The 27,677-nt window shown below is 37.4% G+C and overlaps 2 protein-coding genes across 2 annotated transcripts in view; both read left to right on the forward strand.

Moving 5' to 3' along the window:
* The window catches only part of itfg1 (integrin alpha FG-GAP repeat containing 1), a 159,344-nt gene extending 155,316 nt beyond the window's left edge, over nt 1-4,028 (forward strand). Inside the window, exon 18 of the mRNA XM_067438070.1 lies at nt 2,726-4,028. Coding sequence (XP_067294171.1) covers nt 2,726-2,785 — 60 coding nt within the window. The 3' untranslated portion in view covers nt 2,786-4,028. The remainder of the gene's footprint in view (nt 1-2,725) is intronic.
* A 448-nt stretch (nt 4,029-4,476) lies between these two features.
* LOC137070706 (neuropilin and tolloid-like protein 2) lies at nt 4,477-27,677 on the forward strand. The gene is made up of 9 exons (XM_067438082.1): nt 4,477-4,786; nt 15,107-15,163; nt 15,541-15,681; nt 17,095-17,343; nt 18,636-18,683; nt 18,992-19,119; nt 19,778-20,006; nt 22,887-23,000; nt 24,508-27,677. The coding sequence occupies exons 1-9, from the start codon at nt 4,777-4,779 to the stop codon at nt 25,209-25,211; spliced, it is 1,680 nt and encodes a 559-aa protein (XP_067294183.1). The 5' UTR covers nt 4,477-4,776; the 3' UTR covers nt 25,212-27,677.

Consider the following 27,677-nt stretch of genomic DNA (forward strand, 5'->3'; position numbering starts at 1 on the left):
TCCGAATGTAGACTCCCTCACTTGAAGAAATGCCTGAAGAGACTTAAGACATGATGGCAAGTCATTTTAATGTTTTTGGTTTAGTTTAACCAAAGAGTTTGTTTTAGAAGGGTTATAATAACAAAAAGGCGTTAATCATCATTTTAATTTCTCAAAAAGACTATAAATACTGTGATCCCTTTATAATTTGGACATAAAATCGGTTGATACTGGTCATATGTATTTTCATATTTAGTTTACCTTTGCTAATGCTTTAATAATACTGTTAATTAATCTGAAAAAATATCTAAATTAATATTTTTCACACTGCACACTATAACTTTTGATGACTAAATGCACTTGTAAAAATCAAAAAATAAGTTTAGTTTATTTTCAATTAATTTAATGATTTAGATAAATTAGCATAAATGGCATACCTTTTAATATTAGCCAAAAATTTCAATGAAAATACCAGTTATCTGCCATAAAATAAAACAAGCACCCATGTTTATGAATTGGTGCATGACTTATTGGTATCACTCAAAATTTTAAAGAAGCGAGCAGCAACATATCTATTCTTCCATGTTATGAAGTACATCTGAGTGAAGCTGATAATTGAAAAATAAAACAATTTAGAGTAGCGACTTCTATCATTTTATGTGGGTTTGCACGGGCAAAATGATTGGAGAAGTCTGGCATATGTCACCAGAGAGAAGTCTGCAAGAAGATCCAGTTATGATTTTGTTTTTTGTTTTTATTGTATTATTATTATTATTATTATTATTATTATTATTATTATCATTATTATTATTATTATTATTATTATTATTATTATTATTATTATTATTATTATTACAAGGTAAAAGAAAATTAAGTATATGCATGGATGAATCGTTCACAATAAAAGGCATTTATTAAATAGATTCCATTTCATGGCAACTTTTAAATCCTTATTCAAAACAAAACCATATTACCATCTATTGCCATATAAAAAAACATGTGTCAAGAAAAAATAATGTGTCAAGTGTACAGCATAGCAGGCACTGGTATTGAATACATTGTGTAATATTGATGTGTTTATTAAATAATAAAAGGAGAACATGATTTCGAGGTCATTTGATGAAAATGCCTCACAGGCAACACGGCTGCGTCTAATCTTTGACGCAAGAGACTGCGGCTATATGCAGGTCATGTGAATGTTGGCTTGTCAGTATATAGATGCTGTACGGCTTCATTAGTTGTGTGTGTGTGTGTGTGTGTGTGTGTGTGTGTGTGTGTGTGTGTGTGTGTGTGTGTGTGTGTGTGTGTGTGTGTGTGTGTGTGTGTGTGTGTGTGTGTGTGTGTGTGTGTGTGTGTGTGTGTGTGTGTGTATATGTACACACACACACACAACTAATGGAGCCAAATGATATATATATACACACACATACAAACATATGTAAATGTGTGAGCTTGTCAGCTCCTTAAGGTGTGCTTGGAGAGTTGGAGAGCACGTCAAACCCAATGTGTCACGGAGAAATATTCAAGTTGCAATTTTGCAACAACAAATAACACGACATAATACAAAAAGTGTCTGATGGAAAAAAGCGTGAACTTTCCATTGTTAATGTGTTCACAAAAAAAAAGTTAAATTGCATTGCTGGTAGCTGATTGCTATTACATATACACTGCTTCTGGAAGAACTAAAATGTTCAGACATGTTACAACTGCAAGTCGTTATTTAGTAATCCTGAGCTTGAAGGGGCATACGGCTATTTTTATCACTGACTATGTAATTAAGTCGAGCACTCATGACACTGTAATCAATGACTTTGTGACTGGCCTATGACTCACTCAACACACTTAAATGGACCTGGAATGAGGATGAGGCCATAGGTATGTATCTCAGATCTTCATTTGCTCTACAACCCTCAATTACAGCAATGAAAGCCGGCAAATAGTGATGTTGATGTTACTTAGCACCATATCATGTGAAAAAATCTGACGTATAGCAGTATATCTTGCAAAAAGATATCATCTAGACGCTTTTGAGCAGATAACGTAAGGCTTGACAGCGCTCAGTCAAAGCCGTGGGCTCTTTTTGCATGGTCTGTGAGATATAAAGTCCTTTTGAAAAAGAAAGTAATACCTTCTTATATCTGTCTGGCAGACTTGGCACATTTATTTATTTATTTATATATTTTTTACCTTAACTGATTTGCCGTTTTGCTCATGACCGAGGTGCTTTCTGCAGTTACTAGGGGGAAAAACGACACACCTGAAGCTAAAAATGCACCCAAGTGACCCTTATAGAACAGGAGAGGCAATTCACAAGTGCCTCACAGTCACAGAGGGACCCTGTGCATGAGTCACTCATATAAGCTGAGAATAGACATCGTTTTTTGCCATCACTGAGACAGGATAATCACTGAGCATACACACACACACACACATGCTCGCTTTCCAGGTATGGCAGTGTGTGTTATTATCAGTCTCAGGCAGCAAGTGTCTGGTGTTGGCTCTATCTGTGATCACACACAGAGGTATTTCGCCATGGCAAAGTGTGCCATTGTGTGTGTAATGAGTTCTCTGTCTGTCTCTCTCTTCCTGTATCTGTCCTGTCCTCTCACAATGTATCAAACGCTATTGTATTGTGTTTGCATTCTACTCACTGGCAGGGTTAACATGCGTCTCTAGCTTCTTCAGCCTGCTATCAAGACCGTGAAGTTACAGAATGTAGCAACCTTTGAATGTTTGTGTCTTACAGAAAGCAGATGACCGGGAGAAGAGACAGGAGGCCCATCGCTTCCATTTTGATGCCATGTGAGAAGTTGGAGAGAGCGTTGTCTGTAAACAAGGAGAAAATCGGGTCTGCTTTCATTTCAGTGGTTCATTTAATTTATTTTCACTTTTCCACACTGGAGCATTTTTATGCATTTAATAGAAATCCATCAAAATATGAATAGTTTGAATAGTGATGTGCCTATGTAGATCTGTTGACATCTGAATAAAAAAGGCATGTTTCTGTCAAATTTGTTTACATGATTCTAAACGCATAATGATGTTTGCACACTGAGAAGAAAGAAAAGTGTTTGGTGCCATTTTCTGTACTTTGGTTTGACATAAACATGTTATTGTTAAAGCAACAGGTAAATGTCAAGTGGGCAGAAACGGCTGTTTTGAAGGACTTAATTAGCTATCTGACTGTGTATGGAATGGATGTGAGTGTGTGATAGTTCTTTCACTTCACTGAACCCCTTTACTAAAAAAAACAGTGCTACGTTTGGCCCTGTTAACAAAAGTGTGCTCTGTAAACTTAGGCATTTAGATGTATGTAAACGGAGTTATTAAAAATGGCATCACTCTATTACAATAACTGATTGATTAAATTACTCGGTGCCATTTCAGTTCATTAAATTGCCATTGGATGTGACATTCTCCTCAACCCTAAATGCCCATAGTCAACATAAAGCATGTTGCTCTTTTTCTGTATGTTCTGTCTTCATTTTGCATTCTTGTAATTCCCACTGTGTCTGTCTTTCCGATTGTTAGACACAGTATTTAAACTCTGGGTTTTTTCATTGTCACTGACGCCTTTTGATATTTTTTCCTTGATTTCTAAGTGGTTTTATTTATTTCTTATACTTGTTCTAAAAACACTGTAACTTAATTATGTGCTGCTGAAGATTGTTTAGTGTATAGGGTTTGGTTCTTAGCTGTATATATATCTGACAGGTGCTCTGATCCATGTATTAATTTATATGCTAATCTCTCACCTTTATATGGTGTTATGGTGCACTATATGCACATTAATTAAGCAGTTTCACTTCCAAAGGTAAAATCAATTGTCAGCCCACCCAATAATACAGCTGCATACTAGACTTGCATGTTAACTAGCATGCAATTCATGCAGATTTGTTTCTGGTCAGGTGCGTATTGGTCCCAGCAGGTTATGTCAATTAATCATTCTCAAAATGTTTTTGGTTGCGTTGAAATGCTGTTTGTTAGTAGAGTTGTTTTTGTTTTGTTTTTTTATGTTGTATTGAAAATAAACATGACCAAATGCTTTATTACCTGTGTGTGTTCGCCTCTGTGTTCACTACTCATCGTCATCGGCAATGAATTCATTACGTCTTGTAGCCTACCTTCAGGGGGAAAAAGAAGAAGAAAACTGCGTTTGTATTCACATGGTTCACACGTTCGTGAAATGTCTGTGTAAAGAGTAGTCAATCGTCAAATTATTTAAATAAATTAATGAATGATGGCTGTTGTGAATCTAACCCGTCTCAGTTAAAAATCAGACTGCATTACAGTAAATTGTGCACCTCTTCAATAAAGAATCAATCAATACTCAGTCTGTGTAGAATGCTGCGGCCGTGGCGAATCACGTCACCTCAACTTGACCGCGCTCTCAGTCTCCGCGTCTTTCTTGTCTCTCGTGAACCGCGCATGCGCACATGCTGCTCATTCAAGCGAGCAGCGCCCGAAGCTCAAATGAGCCTTGTTTAGTGCGATCACCTCAGTTCAGCCCGAGACTCCCACAGACGCGTCTCTCCCCCCGGACTCTCCGCGACGCGCACTGCATGTGGATTTACAAAGCACATTTCTCAACAGGATTATAAACTCATTTACAACTTGTCAGGCAGACTTGATGTGCGCGTTCTACGTAAGGAATAAACTGGTTTCTTCGCGGTTTGAGGAATGGGATTAACGAGGTCGAAGAAAAGTTGGGATTTGTAGGTCTGAAAAAATGGAGAGATAAAGCTCGCCTACAGAGCTCACGAAGGCAGACGCAGCGGTTATACACGGCGAGAGGAAATGCACAGAGGTGAGTTTCAATAAACATTTATTTATTTATTCGTGTCTGACAACACAGCGCGGTTTGGTCCTGTACGGTCGTTGCTGCAACAAATGTAGCTCAATATTCACAATATAGAGCCGTGCCTAACAAGTTTTTTTTTTCAAGGCTAACCATAAATCGCGTCGCCACCTACAGGTGTGCATTTGTTTATTGGCAATAAAGCGTCTTTCAAAGAAAATCTGGCTGGCTATAATCAATTCCCTATGCGTTATTTGTCTCATATTCGTTAAACCGTTGGTCAGTTGTATGACAGGAAATGTTTTTTCACTGTTGGCCAGCAAAAACATTTTTTTAATTTGCACGTTAAAAGCTGTAGGCTACAGTTAAACATCAGTAGACGAGTTGCATTAGATTACTGCAGTGTCTCTTGCAAGTTCGCCGCGTGCAGCGCGTGGCATTTGCAGAAGCGGCGCGAGAGTGCTGAAGTGACAGCTCCCGCGTGCCACAGCTGGAGCGCGAGCTGCTGTCCAGCAATCATGACCCCCTCTATACCGATGAGCCGTGGCTGCGAGCTTTAAGGAAATGTATATTGAGAGGGGGAGTATTGAAATCGATTTTCATTAACTCCCAATTTGCTAATTAAGTCAGACCGTTGCAGCAACAAAAAACAACGCTGTATGGCAGCTAATTTTATACATTGCAAATCAATATAATTATTAATATAGCTATATACAAATCACTATAATTAATTTAGCAGGATAAATAATTCGTAATAGCTACAAGAACTCGTGGCAACATGGTACTACTACTACTACTACAATTTTGCAATCACAAGGCAATAGGGACTGTCATGTAAAATGTGACCACATCGGTCTTTATACCCATGCACGGATATGAAAAACTTCGAAAAAAATAAGCAATCTCACCAATTGTTTTATAAAAATATGCACAATGATGATGATCAAATTTCACACTTAAACCAAAATGAATTTGCCCCCAACTGTCAAAATTCAAAGTCAAAATTACAATCTGAAGGAATAAAGAAATCAGAATTCAGTATTTGTAAATGAAAGAGACATAGGCCTACAGTAATCATTTCGATGCATTATAGTCCTCTTGTGGTATGCTGCGGGTAAATCTTTGACCTGTCTTTAATTGACTTTGGAACAGGCTACCAGGGCTCTACATAACGCCCATTTTGGGCGCATTTACGCCTAAAAATTACTGCGTGCGACTGTGAAAAAATATTTAGGCGCACCGGTGCGAGTGACCCGACCGATTCTCATGAATGGATGTGTAATACAATCGAAATAAAAACTACAACACGGAGTGAATCAACACTGAGAAACTGATAGGCTACGTTTCCTACTTCAATCAACTGCTTTTCATGCCTTCAGTCAGCAGAAGTGCAAAAACATGTGCGACGGACTACACTTCAAACAACGATTGTTTACAAAGTGAAACGTGTGACGACGCAGCCATGCGCACTTTACCAGGCGCATCGCGCTGTTTATTTACAGCCAAATCAAAATTAACTGGAAATACCACATTTGGATTATCATAAACAAGATAAGAAATTAGCGGATGCTTGGGGCATAAATGCCATCAAACAATAATGTATTAATAATACATTTAAAAAGTCTTTGAGTTAATCTTTATCACTCATGCTGTTTAAAAAAAAATACTAAATGTATATAATGAGCAAGTATATCATGAAGATTTTTTCCAAACCGGGTTTTTGTCTTATTCTGAATCACTGTACACACAAAATAAATTATTCCCGCTGCGGATTAGCACAATATCTGCGTGACTCGTATTTTTTTTTAAGGTCTATGGACTCACCACAAACAGAGAAAAGTAGATCCGGCTGCAATGTTCTTCCGCGAGGCGCATGCGGTTCTGTTTATGAAGCGCCTGAGCGCCAAAAGTTACGGCTTGCTATAGCTCCGAGTATTGGCATGATTGCATGTGTGATACTGATCTCGTACAAAAATCGAATAGACAAGTTGATATAGAGTAACAACGTTTTAGCCACAACACAAAGCCTCACCAGAACTGATTCACATCTCCAAGCGATTCGATTCAAATGAATCTTGTGTTTTGAACTATTGACTGAATGACTTGCCGCCACCTACTGGCGATTTTATTTTCATATTTATACTTTGCATGGACTTTTTATTTAAAATATTAAACTTTTAAAGTTTAATTTCTAAATATTTCTAAAGTCAAAAACTTATATGTAAAACATTCATACAACATTAACCCATGCATTAATGCATTAAATGCATAGGTGTTTGATTGTATGAAGTCCAGTTCTGCTTTGTGTGTGTGTGTGTGTGTGTGTGTGTGTGTGTGTGTGTGTGTGTGTGTGTCTGTGTGTGTGTGTAATTGTGCTGTACTCTCAGAAGTTAATGATATTATGTCAGAATTATGTTGAATTTAAGAAATTGACAGATTTAACACTTACATTTAATAAGATTAGAAAACATTGCTCTTATAATGGTAAAAATGACCCTGGACATTAAAAGGACAAATATCGTCCTGTAATGGGAAAGATATAATTGGAATGTGTTTGATGGATTAGAATGTGCTCCTAAATTTTTGACTGTGCTCCTAATTTTTTTTAATTAGGAGCACAAGTGCTCCTCAAGAAAAAAGTTAGCGTAGAGCCCTGGCTACATTTATTCAAATTACATTTATCGTTAAAATGCAGCTGCTCAATGGAAAATAGCTTAATCTGTTTTGGTCAGTGACAATTAGAGTAAAGTTATAATCAAGCGAGAATAAAGTTTTTCCAGCTTCGTGGAGGGATCTGTTTTGGTGTTTGTATGGACACATTGCTCAATCAGGCTATAGGCCTATCATAACATTTTCCCGCTTCGCCCCATGGGGCTCATCCCAGATGTGTGTTCATTTGAAACCAGACAGCACTCACGATAGTTCATGCAGAAAATCGGGTCCTGTGTGAGATGTGAGCCACAATGCCATCCTTATTTTGAGGATAAAACTCGATTTAATTAAGCTTGGAATTTTTTATTGTGCATTTGTTCATGCGACGTTGTGTGCTATTTAAAATATCCCTTGTTGATCTCATAATATAAGAGAATCGCTCCCAAGAGAGCTATCTGACCTCTTCATCTTGTAAGGCTTATGCGGCTCTGAGCGGCGTGTTTTTCAGACGAAAATGATCGTGTTTGACTTTCCTTCGCCAAATATGCATTTAAATTTGTAGTTAAAGCAAATGAATCTACTTTTAATGCGTGTAGAAAGTATTAGGAATTGTCTTTTGGCGCCCTCTAGCACGGTTAGCCAAAAGTAAAAAAAAAATTGTTTGTTTGCTTGCTTGCTTTTTCATCCAAACAGTGAAGTTTTTGTTTTTGTGTTTTGTTTTGTGCCTAACAATGCCCTTCAGCTGTGAATTATTCACAATACAGCACAGCCTCTATTACCTTATTGCTTTTATAAAACAGTTAACACATAAAACAACTAATTAAAAGCAAACGTGTATATAATAATACTAATATACTATAGCTAATATATTAATATAATGTTACTTTTTTAAGTAAATTTGCTATCCTTCCGCTAAAAATAGTTCCTACCATTGACAGTAAATGGCATGAGAAGGTTCCTGGGTGTAACATGCCCACTGATCTATATAAATGACTCTATACTGACTGTTATGACTGCATATGAATGTTCTCTATATAGATCAGTGAACATGCCTCATCTTGTGGAGCTCAAATAAAAACGGAGAATAGGAAATGTTCTAATTCGCTGTCATTTGTTTTAAGTTGATAGTCTTTAGTTTAAAACAAACCTATGCGTGGCACAGCGCAAGTTTGAAAGTGTCATTGCAGAGTAAATTGATGGACATGCAGTACCATACCTGAAACAGAAAACTATTAAATACAGTAAACTGTGGGCGTCCACACAGACACTTGTATCTCCCATATGAGAAGTCTCTTCTTTGACAGCAGCAAGGGGCATGGCCTCAAAATTAAAAGTGAATGGCGTAACACAACTCCGTTAGGGGTCACTCATAATTCATTACGTAAATTAAAAAAAAAACGTTAATTTTGCTGAGTTATGTACTATACATGGAACTATATTGATTATTTAAGGAGCTACGGTTGGTTACTAAGGGTGTTGCAGTGATACACAGAACCGTTGGGTGAAGCAGTCATAGCTGTGCTGAATAAACGTATAGCTAATGAATGACCATTCAGAATCAAGGACTGGAATAAACAGTTTAACAATCAAAGAAATGTTTGAAAACCCAGTTGAAACTTGACTGAGTAAACCCAGCCTTTTTTGCTGTCGATTTGATTTCGCCCTGCAGCTCAGGCTGGAAACCTGTACATTTTTTTATTCTGCTTTCGTTACAAACCTGCAGGGACCAATCACAAACCAGCTTATCCACCTGGTGCGCAATTGCCGGGTTTGACACCATGACGGATTGAGAATTGCATACAGAGTTATTTGAACAATGCCCGTTGATCACCCCTCATGTGCAGTAGAAAATACAGAGCAGACTCCCCAGACTAATGTTCAGTTTTAAAAGATAGAGCTTTGTCTGTTGATAGCCAGAAATGTGCTTTAAACCCCCAAAGAGGATCCCCTATTCCCAAATTTATTTACTCAAAATATAAATATATATTTTATGTGTGCTTTCAAACAAGGTTTCAGTACTCACAAAAGTAGGAACGTTTTCGTTCTTTTGAAGGCTGCGCCCTCCATGTCATTGAGATGCATTTCAGAAAAGTAGTTTTAATTATAAAATATACTGTTAATTCCCTGTGAGACTAAATTACTGTAATTTCTTTCTTACTTTGTAATAGTGTTGTCAGAAATATCAACTGGGCTTAAACTGTCAAATACACTGTCAAATATAACGTGAAAATGCCTGTTGTGGTGAGTATTCTTGTAAACAGTCAGTTATGTCTTAAGTGAATATAAACAGTTAAGAAAAGAAAAGATAGATCTGTATATAAGATCCGTGCATTCACTCTTAAAGTGACAGCAGTCTAATAAACCTACTCCCTTCTGTTAATAATTCTGTCAATATGTAGCCTGACGTTGTCATACTCAATTCTAGTCAGAATATGAATTTGATACTGCTCCATTGGGCTGTAATTATGCCCCCCGAGAAGCTATTGTTTTGGGCTAGTAATTGACAGGTTTTGTTGTAAAAACTTGGCGACCCTGTCTGTATGCTCGCTGGAATAAACAATCTTTGCTGGTGTTGTAAAATAAAATTAATTTAAGGATACAAAGAGCACTTACAAACATGATCATCTTTTGCAATGAAAACTAGTGTTATTTTACTTTTGATTACTTTATTCCATTTCTGTAGAATACTGCTGTTAGACCCACCAGAAAAACATAAAGCACGTTTTTTTTTTCATTTGTATCTTTATTTTATTATATTTATTACATCCTACTTGTGATTTGTTTATTTGTTCTCATTTTATTACTGCCTTTTATATAAATTCAGTTCAAAGTTTGAAATCAAGCTTCCTTGTGCAGTTTGTTTGTGCATGTAAAAACACACATACAATGAGCAAACATTTAGATTAGGTAAATGTAATGGTAATTGAATTGATTGATGTTTACCGGTATATGTGAATAAAAGCCCATGTTAAAATCTGATCATCATATAAAGTGAGTGCGTCTCTTCAGTCTTGGATTAAACAGCTTGATTTATATGGATTACTGTTACAATGTGTTGTGTACTTTTGAAGCATGAAAATATTGATTGACTAGAATTTCAATGTTTGGACAAAACCAATTATGGGATAATATAAAAAAATATCTATATGGCAGTTTTCCCTGTGGTATTCCAACCGGCCCGGGGCAGCCTTCGAAATGCTCGGGAACAGATGTTGCATGAACTTGATTACCATAGCAGCAAATTCCTTGTGGCACAGTTTCGGACAGTGCATTGACATAAGCAGGCCTACTGTCTTTGCTTTTATTACTTACATTATAGAATTACACATCACGTATACATCACGAAAAATAATGTTTTGATTAAAATGTCTTGACGATCATCTAACGATGCTAGGGTGCCAAAAGACTATTATAATTGCACAAGAAAAGGGAACAACGGAAAGTTATGAACCCCTTTCACAAACTTTGATAACACATTTCTAGTCATCATTAACAATGTACATCTAGCAAAAATTAACAATTATAAAAGTGTAATATCACTAAAATTGGACATTTATAACACTGCAATTGTAATTATATCACCATTAAATTACAAACATTAAAACTAGTTAACACTGCAGTAAGGTTGTTTCTAATAGACTGCTGTGGAGGTGACTATAAATTTGACATCTTCCTTCTGACTGCAATAATCAATCTCTCTTCTGTTTTTATATTTGCTATATTCTCCCATTCACCAGCATAGAAGTTTACCCAGATATGAGGACCCTGGAAATGTGAAAAGGGTCTATTTGATTTAATTTGCACACTGGCTGTAAAATGTGTAGCAGTATGAAAGCTGAGGCATGCCGGTCTTGACATACTGCCCTTGTGGCTGTCTTCAGACTGTATCTCATCAATCATACTGAATGAATGGCAAATGAATGGTCTGAAAGTGATGGGTTTTCCTACATTCTCAATACGCATTCAGTGACCAACAGCTATAAGCATACACTTGTGATGGCTCATTGCTTTATTTTTCTGTCTAGATCATTAAAACTCACACAATCCAGAAGGAAATAAATTAATATCGCATGATAATTAAATCAACAATGTAGCTATGCATGATACTTAATTACAACTTAATTACAACTTTTGGAGGCTGGGAATATTTGACCATCTGGCCTTATGTCAGAGATGGGCATCAAGTGCAGGATGCGTTATGACATGACAAGGATCTTAAACGATTGATCAGTCTGCTGGATTTATTCATGTCCTGATGCGAGGCTTGGAGAGTAATAGGAGTTTATGATCAATGTGCTCATGTCTGTGTGGCCACATCGCCCCTGGCCTTCGCCTCCACAGTCCACACAATGAATCAGTGCTGGCTTTGGACAGTCGTTTATAGACAGAGAGAGACAAGACTGGATCAGACAGATAAGATTTATAGATTATGTGCTATTGTAGTTTTTGTAGTTCTCACCAACATCAGATTTGTATGAATCAGAGTTTACTGGCCCAACAGCAGAACACTCAGGGGTTGTATGGCCGTTTTGCAATAGGACTACAAAAGTATGTTCTGCATGTCTCTGTATGAGTTTCATTTACCACAGACACACACTGTCTAAAGCACACATGACGCTCACGGTGTTATCAGCCTCTGCCTTCTCACTGTGTAAGGACATGAATGCATGATCTTCATCTCCAGAGCCGCTCTGAGAGATACTTCATGAGCATTTTACCATTTAATTTGAGGGAAAAAAACTATTGTCATATCCTAAGTCATACACACACAGAAACTCAAAGGTCATCATGGCAACCCGTCAAAATAAAAGTTTGGTTTAACTTGAAGAAATTGACAGAAATATATTAGGCTACACTCTAAAAACTAATACTATGATTTACTCAATTTTTTTGGTGAAACATTTTTACACTAAAAAAATTGAGTAAATTTTAAAGCAGTGAAATCAATTATAGACACCATATGAATTGAGTAAATGTAAGTAAAAAAATTAAGTAGATCTGAGTAACGTCATTTGTTACATTAACAAATTCAATTGAGTAGAAAAAATTGGGTAAAAAGCATTTAAAAACCAATATTTATGACTAATATGAACTGTTTTTACTTATGAGTATTACTAACTTGTATAGTATAACTTTAATTTCCTCTAAACCTTTGTAAAATACTCCACAGTCCACACAAACACATACATGACATGGCCTTTATTGTCGATGAGTAAGTTACAGCAATAACGTTACAGCATATACTGTTTTGACATGTTAAGAATAACAGTTATTTTACAACATTTAAACTCATGTAACAGACATTTTAGAAGTAAAAATGAAACATTTAAAAGTAATTCAAGTGTAATCAACCGGTCTGTTATCCCATTTCCACCGTATCAGCGCTGTTTCTCGAGCCTGAGATGGACTAACGTTACGGTCTGCGGGTGGACTTTGAACTTGAGACCGGTTTCATTCGTAGCTGAAAGATGCTGCGAGGCGCCACACTCCATAACCTGACAATAAATAAACAGTGCCCAGTTTTAATAAGATTTTATCATCCAAATTCATTATATTATTATCTTTACGAATAAAGTTGTGTGTTTTGAGCAACACAGCAGGCGTTTCAAAGACCAACGCCACACGTTAACTTAAAGTGACTCACACTGCGTCCCTAGATGTTGTTTTGAATTAAACAAAATGCCTTTTAGCACAGTAATGATTATATAGATAAAACAAAACATACAAACCTGAATTTCACAGAGGAAATGCCCCAATTCTGCGAAGCTGAGAAGAAAAAAACTGCTCTGGTGACTGAGGAGAATTCAAATATCCGCACTCACTCAACCGTCGAGCTGTCGTCACGTCAGAGGGTGGGGGAGGGGTGCATTGTTTTAATCGAGTAAATTTACTCAATTTCCTCAGTGTGTGTTAAATATTAATAATCTTGATTTTAATTAAGTAATATTTGTGGTTCTTAAAACATATCGGTTTAATTCTCCATTCTCAAATATTTTGAAATAAATTTCACAAATGTATTAAGTATATTTAAAATAAATAATTGGTTATTTGAATACTAAATTATTTTAGTGAAAAAAACTTAAATATAACTATACATTTTAGACAAAATTAACTGTTGGATTTTTAGTCAATTATTTTGGTATGTTTAACTAAAACCATCAAGTAAATGATATTGAGAGATTTTATTATGGTAATAAAGTTAATTATTACTGTGATATTTACTAAGCCACTGAATTATTTTTTAGAGTGTACTGTTGTACAGTAGATTTATCTTTTTTATGTCTCAATGTAATAACATGTTAATAATTATTATTTGTATTATTGGGTGTGCATGGGGAGATCTACATTAAGTTACTTTGCTTAAAACAAGTATACAAAAAAAAATCTTATTTCTGTTTTTGGGACAGAAACAAGAAACAAGTTTTTTTTATCCCACTAGCAGATAATTTTTCTTGTTAAAAGTAAAAATTAATTTAGATTTTATTTTCCAGAAAACAAGAAAAAATATTTTGTCATTTTACTTAGTAAATACATCTTGATTTAAGAATTTTTAGATATTTAACCCTCTGGGGTTCTTCATTTATGGGTCACACTCAGGACCTTCGGGTCTAAAAGGACCCGGAGGTCGGGAATAAAATAAAAAAAAATGGAGTAAAATCAATGAAATATATTTTTGTTCAATAATATTTTTTCTTTTCTTTTTTGGTGTTTTGAGATAATTTTATGATTTATAAATAATATTTATGCAATAATTATGACCCATTTTTTCCGATTGAATATAATAGAATTTTATTTTATTTTTTTTTTCCTTTTTTTATTAAAGCTGTATTTCATTTTAGAGTCAAGCCTAGGCCACATGAAAGCATTTTTTTATTTGATTGGTGCCATCTGGTGGACACAGTGAGCATTTTTATCACGCAATAGCACATTTTTACCACTAGAGTGCATTACAGAACCTGTGTGTGTGTGTGTGTGTGTGTGTGTGTGTGAGTTTTTGTTTGTCTGTTTTGCACTCTTGATGTTTTAGAGATTCACCCCTTCACTGTTGAGTCCTTTTTTTCTGCATCCTGGCTGATTTGTAGATTATATGCACAAAAAACTTTGGTGATGAAAAACTATTTTCATATTTTTGCCAATTTCCCATTCATTTCCTATGGGGGTCTTTTTTGACCCGAAGGCCCCGAGTGTGATTATTTTTTTTACGACCACTTAGACTTTTCCAATCCTGTCCCCAATTTTTTTTTCTGTCCATATACCAAGTACCAATACCCTCACCAAGTTTCGTACCATTCAGATGAAGCTACGATTTTTAACATTTCTTTCAAAAAAAAATTCGGGTCAGAAATGACCGAAGAACCCCAGAGGGTTAAACTGGAAACAAGACAAAAATACTAAATAAGAAATGCGTTTTTTTGCAGTGTAAAATAGTACAAGTTTCAAAAGATTTTGCTGTGGTACCGAAATTGGTACAGAGAACCGTACAATTTAAATGGTATTGGTACCACTACTGGAAGTTTGGTATTGTGAGATCCCTAAGGCCTAGTATTTCCCAGTCTCGTGAGCGGGTGTCCTGAGCACAGTGTCAGATGAAGGACATAATTGTGACTAAATGTGATGTCACATGCCTATTTTTGTCTGCTAACATTTGACATGCTCTTGCTCACTCTTGTTTTTTAGCCTGGGTTCTCCTCGTTGTAATTGAAGAGGGATTTGCCCTGGCGCAGAGAATTAAAGGTATTACTCACACATTGTCACACTCATATCTGTCAACTGTGACAGTCCTATCTGTATTTTTGCACTGGGTTTGCAGTGGGTTTCTGTGCAGCTCATTTAGCTTTCAATGACCAGTAAATGTTTAAACTATTTAAAAATGCAAAAGAATTGCTTCCTTTCATTAGACTACGGAACCTTGAGTTTTTTTGTAAGCTTAAAATAAATAAAGTTTCTTAGTCAAATCAGTATCTAATTATATGGTCCATTCAAGCAACTGTTGATGACAGTGGACTGTTACCATCTGTAAATACTGACTCAGTCTCTTCACACTGCTCCAGTAATTGCTAATCTTAGCTGTATTTTAGTTCCTGTTTCTTCCATCTATCTTTTCCTTACAGAGACGCAAAATGCGGGTGAATCTCTGTCAAACGCTGAGCAGTGCGGCCAGTGGACCCGGAATATCAATGGAGGACTGTTTACATCTCCAAACTATCCTAACTCCTATCCACCCAACAAGGAGTGTGTGTACATCCTAGAAGGTAACCTCCCTAAAAGCAAATGAAAGAAGTTTCTCCGGCTATTCTTCAGCTGTTAGATGTCAGACTGACAGGAGCTGTTAATGACATTGTGATTGATGTCTCCCTCAAGTTAGTAATGTTTACTAATATTAGGAGTGTTATATTTTGCCTCTAGGGACTTCATTATTATGGTATAAGCAACACTAATTATATTCTCTTAACAACATCATATCTGCTAGTGCATCCTCAGTATAACTATACAAGTGTGAATAACGGTTCTGCACTGGCATAACAGTATTTCAAGCAGTGCAAGAGCGCCCCCTGTAGACAAAGCTAGTATAATAAAAAAACAATGTGACAGCAATGTGTCATATTTGAGTCTTTTGAAAGAAGAAAAATCTGAGATATTATTATGAGATCAATTTAATGAGCATTTATGATTGCATTGTTTTTATTTATTTTGTTTAATAAATAAATATGGCTACTATCCAACAACTTAGTTAGAGTTTGAACATTTTAACACTTGAATGTGATGTAGAAAGAAATGTACATGGTTTAGTCTGAGCTTAGTTAAGCTTCCACATTACCTTTATCTCAATTCACCCTAGTGACTAACTTCACTGAACGGATAGTGATAATCCTATGCATATCTATATGCTTTTACATGTATAACAGAAAGAAGCGTTTTTCCCCTTGATAAATGACTGTAGATTGTGCAGAGTCTGTGGTTTTAGTGCAAGCCGCAGCAAATACAGCTGAACAAACCTAAATCAGCAGTGACATTGGTTATTTGTTTCAGAGACTGATATGATTACGGCTGTTGTGCCTCAAGCAGGTGACCTAAATTCAGATTTAGTTAGTGGATAGTGGTTGTTTCATTGTACTACATATTTGTGCATTTATTGTACATCACACATTGGAGATTACTCTGGACAGTTCTGTATTCGTCTTAATAAATCCAAATGAATTCGAATGAAATGTGCCTTGCAATGTAATGGTCTATCAGGTTCTTTCAACAGGGTTATGAAAGAGAGTTTGTCTTCATTTGTAGTAGACTGGCTGTTCATACTGTGGACACTAGATATAATGTGGCTCTGACATCTGTATTTTTCATTTTGATAAATATTTATTTGTGTGTGTGTGTGTGTGTGTGTGTGTGTGTGTGTGTGTGTGTGTGTGTGTGTGTGTGTGTGTGTGTGTGTGTGTGTGTGTGTGTGTGTGTGTGCGTGTGTGTGTGTGTGTGCGTGTTAGTGTGTAAGTATCAGAGTCTGTGTTTGACTACCGTATTATAATAATTGTACAATGTAGTATTCTTTTGTTTTTCATTTTTTAGGAATAGACAATGGGTTTCTCCTGCACAGGCTACAGTGCCACATACTCTATAGTTATAAATTAACTTTTGCTCTTTCTTTCTTGATTCCCTCTCTTCCGCAGCTCTCCCTCGGCAGAGAATTCAGCTGGCCTTTGACAAAACGTACTATATCGAGCCGTCCTTCGAGTGCCGCTTCGACCACATTGAGATAAGGGATGGTCCCTTTGGTTTCTCCCCTCTTATTGATCGCTTCTGTGGGCCAAAGAGTCCAGGTGTGGTCACCTCCACGGGCCGCTTCATGTGGATCAAATTCATCAGTGACGAGGAGCTTGAAGGCTTAGGCTTCCGTGTCAAATACACTTTTATAGCAGGTAACCCTAACGGTCGCTGTGATTTTGCTAAGTAAGACGTGTTCCTGGATCAAGCATCTTTGTTGATCTTGGAACTAGCTAGGGATTTTAAGATAACAAAATTCTAGTAGTTGGTACCAATACCATCAAAATGTTATGTTTTAAAACCAATTTCGGAACTACAATACTATTGTATGTAACCTTTTAATAAAAATATTACATTAAATATTTTTTTCAGTTTTTTTATTTATTATATATTTACTTTTCTCAAATGGAACGGTAAATGCTCATTATGCATTTTAAAAAAACAGAGTGTGTGCGGGGCAAATTAAACAGCGCGTCTGCTTCATTCATACACACAGAGACATGCAGAACAGGAAGGATTAATATTTAAATAGCCTTTTGCAGTTTAATATTCACAGACAATAATATATATCAGCTACAGTCTGGAGCCCTGCACTTAGATAAACAACATAGAAGTGAATGGTACTGAATATACTCTGGAGTCGGTACTACAGGTTCCATAGAAATGCTGGTATCGTCAATTTCAAATTTTCAGTACCGACTTTGTACCATAGTACTGATACTGGTGGCATCCCTACTTGGAACCATATTCCTGTCCAAAAACATAGTCCTAACCCTATCCTATAACCTAATACCCAATACCCCATAATTCACCCCTAAAATCAGAGGGTAATGATAAAATAAGAATGGTATAGAAGCCCCTAAACCTAGTTGTAAGCCTAAACTTGACATTAACTGCAAACCTATCCCTCAAATCCGATTGGTTGTTTGGAATGTAGTTCCAGGAACATGTTTTACTTTGTGAAATCACATTCACTAACCCGGATAGTGAAAGCAGGAAGTTTTGAATCTCTGAGCTTGATAACCGAATTCTTAAATGCATTTCTGAATTTAAATAGATAGCCTTGATGTTCCGGATCTTGTGAAACATCCTTGCTTGTCTCATCTTAGGCCTGTTTCCCACAGCAGCATTGTTTATCTGTATGTCTGTCGGGCTTGATATATGTTCTGCACGCATATAAAAATACAAATACTTGTTCTTGATTCACTGGGTTTTTTAGAATTCTGGGCAAGATCCTGTTCAGATACAGTAGCATTAAGAGTTTCAGATGTTCTGTGTGTTTAAGGTCAAATAAGACAAACACTTAATGCTGCCTATTAAATCAAACGGCAGATCTTTGCACCTCAGCACCCTCGGCTCTCTTAAACTGGATTTTATTGCACGTTTGGGGCATGGGATTTCCAGTGTGTGCTATCTGGGTAATGCGATATCTGTCTTATCATTTCAGACCCAGATTTTCATTTGCACGTTGGTGGATTGCTAAATCCAATTCCAGGTAAGCCCCTCAATATTTTCACCCCCCACTTCAATTCCATCTGAAGTGCTTTCTATTCTCTGCAGCAGACTGCAGGCTATCTGCTACTGACATCCACTACTCCCTCTCTCTGTTGGTCTTATGCTGCCTATCTTGTGTCTCTTGTCAGACTTTCCATTTCTGTTTTCTCCAAAAAACCCTATATTTGCCTCCAATTTGCAGTCAATGCTTCTTCCATTTGCAGTCAATGTTTCTTACTTTCTTTTTGCTGGTAGCACTTTAGGTTTTCTTTTTTCTTAATTTCTTTTTCCAACCTTTTCTTCCGGCAGATTGCCAGTTTGAGATCAGTGGTTCAGACGGAGTCATCCGCTCCAGTCAGGTGGAAGAAGAGGATAAGATCAAAAATGGAGATGCGTTGGACTGCATCTGGACCATCCGTGCCCTTCCTCAGTCCAAGGTGACCCCCATGGCTCCTCCTTTACTTTCACAGTTCATCAAATCAGATGACCCTGCTCTTCTGCCACGGGCAGATATATGAGCACCTTAAACCTGACAAGAGGCAGGAGGCCACCAGGCCCCCTGACCCTTTTTCTGCTGAGAAAACTTTTCAAGGAGAGCTCAAATTAGCAATGCAGCAGCAGCAAGTATTAGGCCAATGATGCAGAAATGGTGGTACAGCCGAATCAGCAAGTACTAGGAATAAGACTGAGGGAAGAAAACGGCATTAAGATGGCCCAGGGATTACACGCTTACCTGCGCTAAGCAGACCGGAACACTTAGCAGGCTAAAAAAACATCCCCGAAGAACTTGGCAGAAGAGTGAATGATTACAAAGCATAAAGACAAGTCATTAGAATTGTGAGGAGCAACTTTTTTGAGAATCTTTTTATTCCTGTCTCTTTAAGAAAACATAGCCAGGAGATTTTTTGTTGTTGTTATTCTTGGTAAGCAGTCCCCATAGATCAGGTCAGTTCGCTCTGTGTCAGACTAAAATGCAGCAGTATTTTCCATTCTGCTCGAAATTCCTTTTGTGCAAATTTTTGAATTCTTGTCATATTCGAGTCAGCATTTTGCAGAATCTAGCTGATGTGTTTAAAGGTTGCTTCTTCCCTGCAGATATACCTTCGCTTCCTTGAGTACCAAATGGAGCACTCAAATGAGTGCAAGAAGAACTTTGTGGCCGTGTATGATGGCAGCAGCGCCATTGAGAACCTGAAAGCCAAGTTCTGCAGCACGGTGGCCAATGATGTGATGCTGGATACCGGTGTGGGCGTCGTGCGCATGTGGGCCGATGAGAGCAGCAGACTCAGCCGTTTCCGCATGCTCTTCACCTCATTTGTGGATCGTGAGTACAGACATTCTTAATGTTCAAATTACAACAGGGTGGACGTACAATATCTAATACACAATGACATAGACAAAGTGAGTATACAACAATATACAAATCAATAAAATGTAGTGAAGACTAGTAATGGTCACTTGTACCGTTGTATTGAGATGTTCATTTTTTTAGCTATGGGCAAATCAGCAGCTTTCATTGTGCTAGAAAGTTAGTATGGATGGATTTGACCTTTGGAGAAGCCTGTGCCACGTCAGCTAGCCAAAAAAAAGAAAGAAAAAGAGTTAGAGCCAGCAGGCTGGGTAGAAACATCATTTATATTTCATTTTTTTGTAATGTGCTTTAGGCAGAGTCTGCCTTTCCAGGATTGAATTCTTCTGCTAACCGCAATATGAAAACAGCACGAAAACAAAGAGAGCAGGACAGTTCCCCAGATTATAATATGCCAAATTTCATTAAGATATACATGCGATTAACATTAAAACTTAATATACTGCAAGAAAATGCTGCCGTACATCTCTATTTAACTGTTACACACACTGGGATGAAATATTGTTAACCGTCAACACTCATAGTCTTCAAAGTCTATATCCAGGGACATTACACTTTTTAATCCAATATAAATGTATCATGCAGAAATGGAAATCAGCTCTTTTCAAGCATGCAAGTTTATCACAAACGTTGCTCGAAATGTCAGAATAAAGATGTTGAGTAATAGACTGAAATACGCTATGATCCATGGGAACTGACTCTAACCTGTTTTGTCATTTAAAAATTGTCCATTAAAAAGTGTGAAGTTAATTAAAGTAATCTCTGTAGAAAGCAGTAATATCAAAAAGCCAATTACTCACCCAACCTTTGCATAGGAAATCAAATAACAGGGTTATAGTGTTGCACATTTCTCATGCTAATGGGTCAGTCAAGATAGAAAATTGGAAGTTATCTCTTGCCGCTGAAAAGAAAGAAAACAATAAATGAAGAATTAGATGGTGGGTATGGACAATATATCACATTTTCCTCGTTTGCCTTTCAGGACAGTGGCTGTTTAAAGGTTCTATGCAAATTGCAGAAAATTACCATGGAGCAAACAGATATTTTTGCTCTAGACTGTAATACTTTTAATAAATGCCAGAATAATCAGAGGAATTAATTGCCAATGTCAGTGTCAACTCCATCTGAATATTAATCTTGCTCACAGTGCAAAAGTAGTGGCATTGGCAAATGCAAATGATGTTTGTAGAACTGTTAAAAGCCTTGCAGCACTGTGAATAGATTTGATACAGCCAAGTAGTGTTTGGATTAGTTGGTTCATTTAATGCCTTCACTACCATCTTGGCAATGGCAATACTTTTACTTTCTATTCCACTGTGCTTTTCAAAATATCATACAAGCTCTTTGCACCTTGGTAGATTTTTCCTTTTACCATCAGAATACACACCAATTACATACCTGACATTTCTCCGTAATGGACTACTCATTTTGAGGTACATTGAGATGTTGCAACAGTAATTCCTCAACAACAGCATTAACAAGTGTATGTCCATCTTGAATTTATTGCGGTGCACATGGGGGAAGTTACTGTATCAATAAAAGCATACATTAACCCAGCACTAACATGAATGACTGATGTAAACGTTTGCAAAAAAATCTTGCTCCACTCTTTATCTCTTCTCAAAGCCGTAAGAATGACAGAAAATCTGCATTAATAGACACGGTTTTAGGTAAAAGTGGCTCACAGCTGATTTGCAAAACTATTTCAATAAGAAAATAATGATATTAGCCGGAGAACTACACAATATAAAACACAAAACATTGTATTTCGAACACCTGGTAGAAAATATATACATCATGTTTGAGGGCGGGTTAAGTTGTTCCCAGGTGGACCATTTACAACACTGGTGGATATAACACAAATGTCTTTCCTAGTGATGTAAGTCACGCATTAGGATTCAAAAAACCAACGGCTCGTATAGACAGTTCAGAGTCAATTTTTTTTTTTTTTTTTCGAGAGACAACCTTATTTATTGTGCACTTTTCAACTTTGCTGAACGTTTACATTCACAAACATCTATATTACAAACTGCAGGATAGGGAATATTAAAAAAAATAAAAAAAAACGTAATGGGGCGCTTGATTTAATATGTTGATTAGATGCTCAAGAAACATTTCTCATTATTATCAATGTTGAAAACAGTTGTGCTGCTTAATATGTGTTATGGAAACAGTGATACATTTTTATATCTTGTAAGGTACATTTTGGTACTGATCATCAGTGGCCACTGGTGGAAGGAAATAAATGCATAACAATTTTGGAAATGTGCACAGCTCGGTATAGTGGGAGCACGGAACTGTTGCCAGGAAATGAAAGTTATAACCTCTTCAGTCCTGTGTCAGAAGCACTTAGTCACATAAACTGGACTAGATTTGACCCTTTCCTCTCAGGCTCTAGTGTTGCAGTTGCAAGGAGGACACTAATGTAGTGGTTAGGTTTGTTGGTGTAAAATGGAGACTGTGCAGCTAGTATAGGGAGACACGATGAGGAGATGAGTGTCGGGGTTTGCAGACACAGCCTGAAGGATTCATCCCCAGAGATCAGCACTCACCTTCAATTACAAGCTTATCTCTCCCCTCCTTCTCTTTCCATTCTTCATTACCCTCCACTCTGACTAGCATGCTAAGCGTTCGTTCAGTCAAGAGCTTCATGGCAATTTGGCCAGATGGGCTTTGTGATGGCTGTTAGATTTGATTTATAGTGTTGTGCTCAACACCCGCTACACAGCCTGTGGCACAGGTATTAGGTGCACATTCCTTCAAACGACTGCTAACGCCCTGCTATGAGAATAAAGAGCTGATTTTTTAATCTTTTTTATCTGTTCTGTTTTTCAGCTCCCTGCTCTAGCAGCACCTTTTTTTGCCACAGCAACATGTGCATCAACAACTCACTGGTGTGCAACGGCGTTCAGAACTGTGTCTACCCCTGGGATGAGAACCACTGTAAGGGTGAGTTACTGCATAAACACCTCAGTCCCCTATGACCTGGTCTACATTTGTAGTTCTTCTCTAAAAAAAACATTGTGTTTTATGAGAATATTTAATGTTGCTTTTTGTGAATAAATTATAATTTGTTGCAACTTAATTGTTTATATATATATATATATATATATATATATATATACACACACTAACTTAAAGGATTATTAGGAACACCTAACACCTTAAATTTCTCTTTAATGCAATTATCTAATCAACCAATCACATGGCAGTTGCTTCAATGCATTTAGGGGTGCGGTCCTGGTCAAGACAATCTCTTGATTGTGACATGGTTGTTAGTGCCAGACAGGCCGGTCTGAGTATTTCACAGTCTGCTCAGTTACGGGGATTTTCACGCACAACCATTTCTAGGGTTTACAAAGAATGGTGTGAAAAGGGAAAAACATCCAGTATGCAGCAGTCCTGTGGGTGAAAATGCCTTGATGATGCTAGAGGTCAGAGGAGAAGGGGACGACTGATTCAAGCTGATAGAAGAGCAACTTTGACTGAAATAACCACTCGTTACAACCGAGGTATGCAGCAAAGCATTTGTGAAGCCACAACACGCACAACCTTGAGACGGATGGGCTACAACAGCAGAAGACCCCACCGGGTACCACTCATTTCAGCTACAAATAGGAAAAAGAGGCTACAGTTTACACAAGCTCACCAAAATTGGACAGTTGAAGACTGGAAAAATGTTGCCTGGTCTGATGAGTCTCGATTTCTGTTGATACATTCAGATGGTAGAGTCAGAAATTGGCGTAAACAGAATGAGAACATGGATCCATCATGCCTTGTTACCACTGTGCAGGCTGCTGGTGGTGGTGGTGTAATGGTGTGGGGGATGTTTTTTTGGCACACTTTAGGCCCCTTAGTGCCAATTTGGCATTGTTTAATTGCCACGGCTTACCTGAGCATTGTTTCTGACCATGTCCATCCCCTTATGACCACCATGTACCCATCCTCTGATGGCTGCTTCCAGCAGGATAATGCACCATGTCACAAAGCTCAAATCATTTCAAATGGGTTTCTTGAACATGACAATGAGTTCACTGTACTAAAATGGCCCCCAGTGTCTCCAGAACCCAATAGAGCATCTTTGGGATGTGGTGGAACGGGAGCTTTGTGCCCTGGATATACATCCCACAAATCTCCATGAACTGCAAGATGCTCTCCTATCAATATGGGCCAACATTTCTAAAGAATGCTTTCAGCACCTTGTTGAATCAATGGCACGTAAAATTAAGGCAGTTCTGAAGGTGAAAGGGGGGTCAAACACAGTATTAGTATGGTGTTCCTAATAATCCTTTAGGTGAGTGTATATATTATTTTGTGTCATTTCCTTTGTCCACTCATTCACTTTGGGCAGAAAAGTTATTCTGAATAATAATATAAATAGATTTTGACTACTCTTTTAAGTCTCTATATGGTTTAAAGTTTGTTTGACTAAGAACTCTTTGTATCTCCACCTCAGAGAGTAAGTCCAAGGGACTCTTTCATCAAATCACCAAGACGCATGGCACGGTTATCGGCATCTCTGCTGGTGTGGTTCTGGTCTTGCTCATCATCTCCATCTTGGTGCAAATGAAGCAACCCCGTAAGAAGGTAGTGGCCCGTCGGCCGGCAGTCTTCAACAAAGGCGGCTTCCAAGAAGTCTTTGATCCCCCAAACTATGAGCTGTTTTCCCTCCGTGACAAGGAGCTGTCTTCAGACCTGGCTGAGCTGTCGGATGAGCTGGACGGCTACCATAAGCTGCGGCGCTCCTCCACCATGTCTCGATGCATCCACGAGCACCACTGTGGTACCCAGGCCTCCTCGGGCGGCAGCATGAAGCAGAGCCGCACCACGCTCAGCTCAATGGAGCTCTCTTACCACAACGATTTCTCCAAGCCACCTCCCATGAAGACCTTCAATAGCACCAACACGGGTACCTACAAGAAGAGCTGCTATGGCTACAAACAGACTCACGACTGCGCCGAGCAGGTGATCGAGGACCGCGTCATGGAGGAGATCCCCTGTGAAATCTACGTGAGGGGTGGGAGCGTAGGAGGCGCTGCAGGCAGCATTGGAAGTGGCTGCGGGAGCATTACCATCCGTAACCATGGCAATGCTCGTAGTAACACCACCTCAACTACCGTGGTGGACCCGGGACAGCGCTCCATATCTATGGACTTCTGAGATGGCGAGGGAGAACGAGACCACCCTGACCACCACCGACTTTGTCCTGCATTGCTGTTTTTGATGCACAGGCTCCAGTGCCATATAGACAAGCACGGAGTGAACGGACTATACACGGAAAGACAGATAAGAAGACATGTGGCTGGCTATTTTAATCTATGTACATTTAAAACTGAAGATAAACAGTATGTAGGTTTTGTGTTGTTGCTTGGCATTAACTCACATTTTGCACCATTTTATTCTGTGGATAACTCAAATTACAAACTCAAATGAAGATGACTGTCATTATTATGAACTGAAGTCATCTAGTGGTCAAAACCTTCCCTGTATCCTTAAGAGCCGCTCACACCAAGGACCATAACGATACAAATTTAATAAGCATCCTAATTCTACAAGAATAGTGAAGTCAACAACACAGCTTTAACGTTAATGACACAGAGGACCGATTTTTTTGCTGGTGAACAATAAAATATTGACTGCCAATCAGAATCCACCCTACTTTAAAGAGCTCAGGCATTTAAAGCAGCAGATGACAACTGCAATACAGGCTTATAATAAACACAACGTTATTGTCCATTGGTGTGGATGCAGTTATTGATATTGTTACAAGTATTGTTCACACCGTGCCTAAACCAGACAGGATAAGACAGGTTTTCTTCCACAAACAAAAATGGCATTTGACATGGTTATCACTGCTAATCACAACGTTTGATGATTCATTTGCAGTTGTGCAGACCAATGACACTGCACTATGGGCAAGGCAAAAAAGCAAGCAACAAAATGTCTTGTCCTGTGGTGTAGTTTACGGGAGGAAGGTAAACTACACAGCCTGAATTTATAATTCAAACCCATTTATACTGTGGTTCGTGGAAACCTGTAACCTGGTTGTGTTTACCTGCAAGCTCCAAAAGTGTGATAAGATTTGCACAAGCCGTTCCTATCACAAAGCTGATGATAAAATATGTGACCCAGTTGAATTCTGTTGAGAATTTACCACTTTAAAACACTATAAAGGAAGTAAAATATGATCTAAAACAGCCACTTAAACTAAAAAGACTGATGAAATGAGGAGAAAACATCATCTTCCACCAGCATACATTAGAAAGTTTGGTAACACTTTACAATACTGTCTCATTTGTTAACATTAGTTAATGTATTAACTAACATTAACTAACACTAACTATGAGCAATACATTTGTGTCCGTATTTATTAATCTTTGATAATGTTAGCTGTTTATTGTTTGGTCATGTTAGTTCACTGCGCATTAACTAATGTTAGCAAATACAACATTTGATTTTAATAATGTAAAAGTAAATGTTGTAATTAACATTAACTAAGATTAATAAACCCTGTAGAAGTATTGTTCATTCTGAATTCATGTTAAGTAAAGTACAAATGTTAACTAATGAAACGTTATTGTAAAATGTTACCAAAAGCTTTACTCATGACCACCTTACATTACCAGAATGTATCACGTTTTATTGTATGCCTATTTATTGTGGTAAATTTCAACTAACAATTTATTACAAAATCTGTTAAGGGAATACATTTTTACTATAGATTTATATACTATGGTACAGTTTCATAAGAGTTTGTACAAGTTAGAGTCAAGTGCCATGTGTAAAATGTGTTCTAATGATGACTGACAGGAAAAAAAACCTGCCCTTTCAATATTCTAGGAGATGACATAGATGAAATCATTAAGAGCCTGATGAATTGTTGATGAGTTGGAAATAAACTATTTCGAGGTAAAGTTAGTTTGACTTCCCATGGCACTTGGAATTAGAACATTCTGTCAAACTGATAAGATTCCAGGTGCTTAAATAATATAAAATACATCATATAGTCTATTCTAGGAAGCATGCCCTAAGACCCACTCCCCCCAAAACTACACCCTTGGTATTGTCGCTTTGCATGGTCATACCTGCTCAGCACAACAAAGTTTACATGGAAGACAAAGGATTCAGTTTTTTGCTTTAGGCACGGTGTTAAGAGAAACATGCCTTTAACCAAGAACGGCTACTTTTACTATTAGCACAGCATACACAAACACTGACCTTATTTTTGCTTTTTGCCATTGGTTTTTAAGAGTTGCTTTTTTAGCTTTTGTTTTAAGCAAATTCCCTGTGTGCACTTATTATTGTGTCTCAGTGGCCATTAAAGACCACAGCACATATGTTATATGTTCTTTTAACCCATACCATTTTTGGAAGTTCAACCTATCCATTACAAGCTTCAGATAAAGTGTGGAAACTGTAAATGATGCTTACACCTTTTGTATAGAAATTATTCTTTTTGTTGTTAAATAAGTAAAAATAAGCAGGAATATATTTTCTAACCAATATATGTTGTATATCAAATTATACTGCGCTTCCATAATTTTAGTCATAACATGAATAATTGTAAAGATGTTGATGTGAGAGATGTGCAATTACATTTTAATAAAAATTACACCACCTAACGTA

Source organism: Pseudorasbora parva, chromosome 1 (genome assembly GCF_024679245.1).
Source record: "Pseudorasbora parva isolate DD20220531a chromosome 1, ASM2467924v1, whole genome shotgun sequence".
NCBI classification, from domain to species: domain Eukaryota; kingdom Metazoa; phylum Chordata; class Actinopteri; order Cypriniformes; family Gobionidae; genus Pseudorasbora; species Pseudorasbora parva.

Coding starts and splice junctions, on each gene's coding strand:
- LOC137070706 (XM_067438082.1), top strand. Junction 18,684..18,991: donor ATTGCTAAATCCAATTCCAG/GTAAGCCCCTCA, acceptor TTCTTCCGGCAG/ATTGCCAGTTTGAGATCAGT. Junction 20,007..22,886: donor CTTCACCTCATTTGTGGATC/GTGAGTACAGAC, acceptor TCTGTTTTTCAG/CTCCCTGCTCTAGCAGCACC.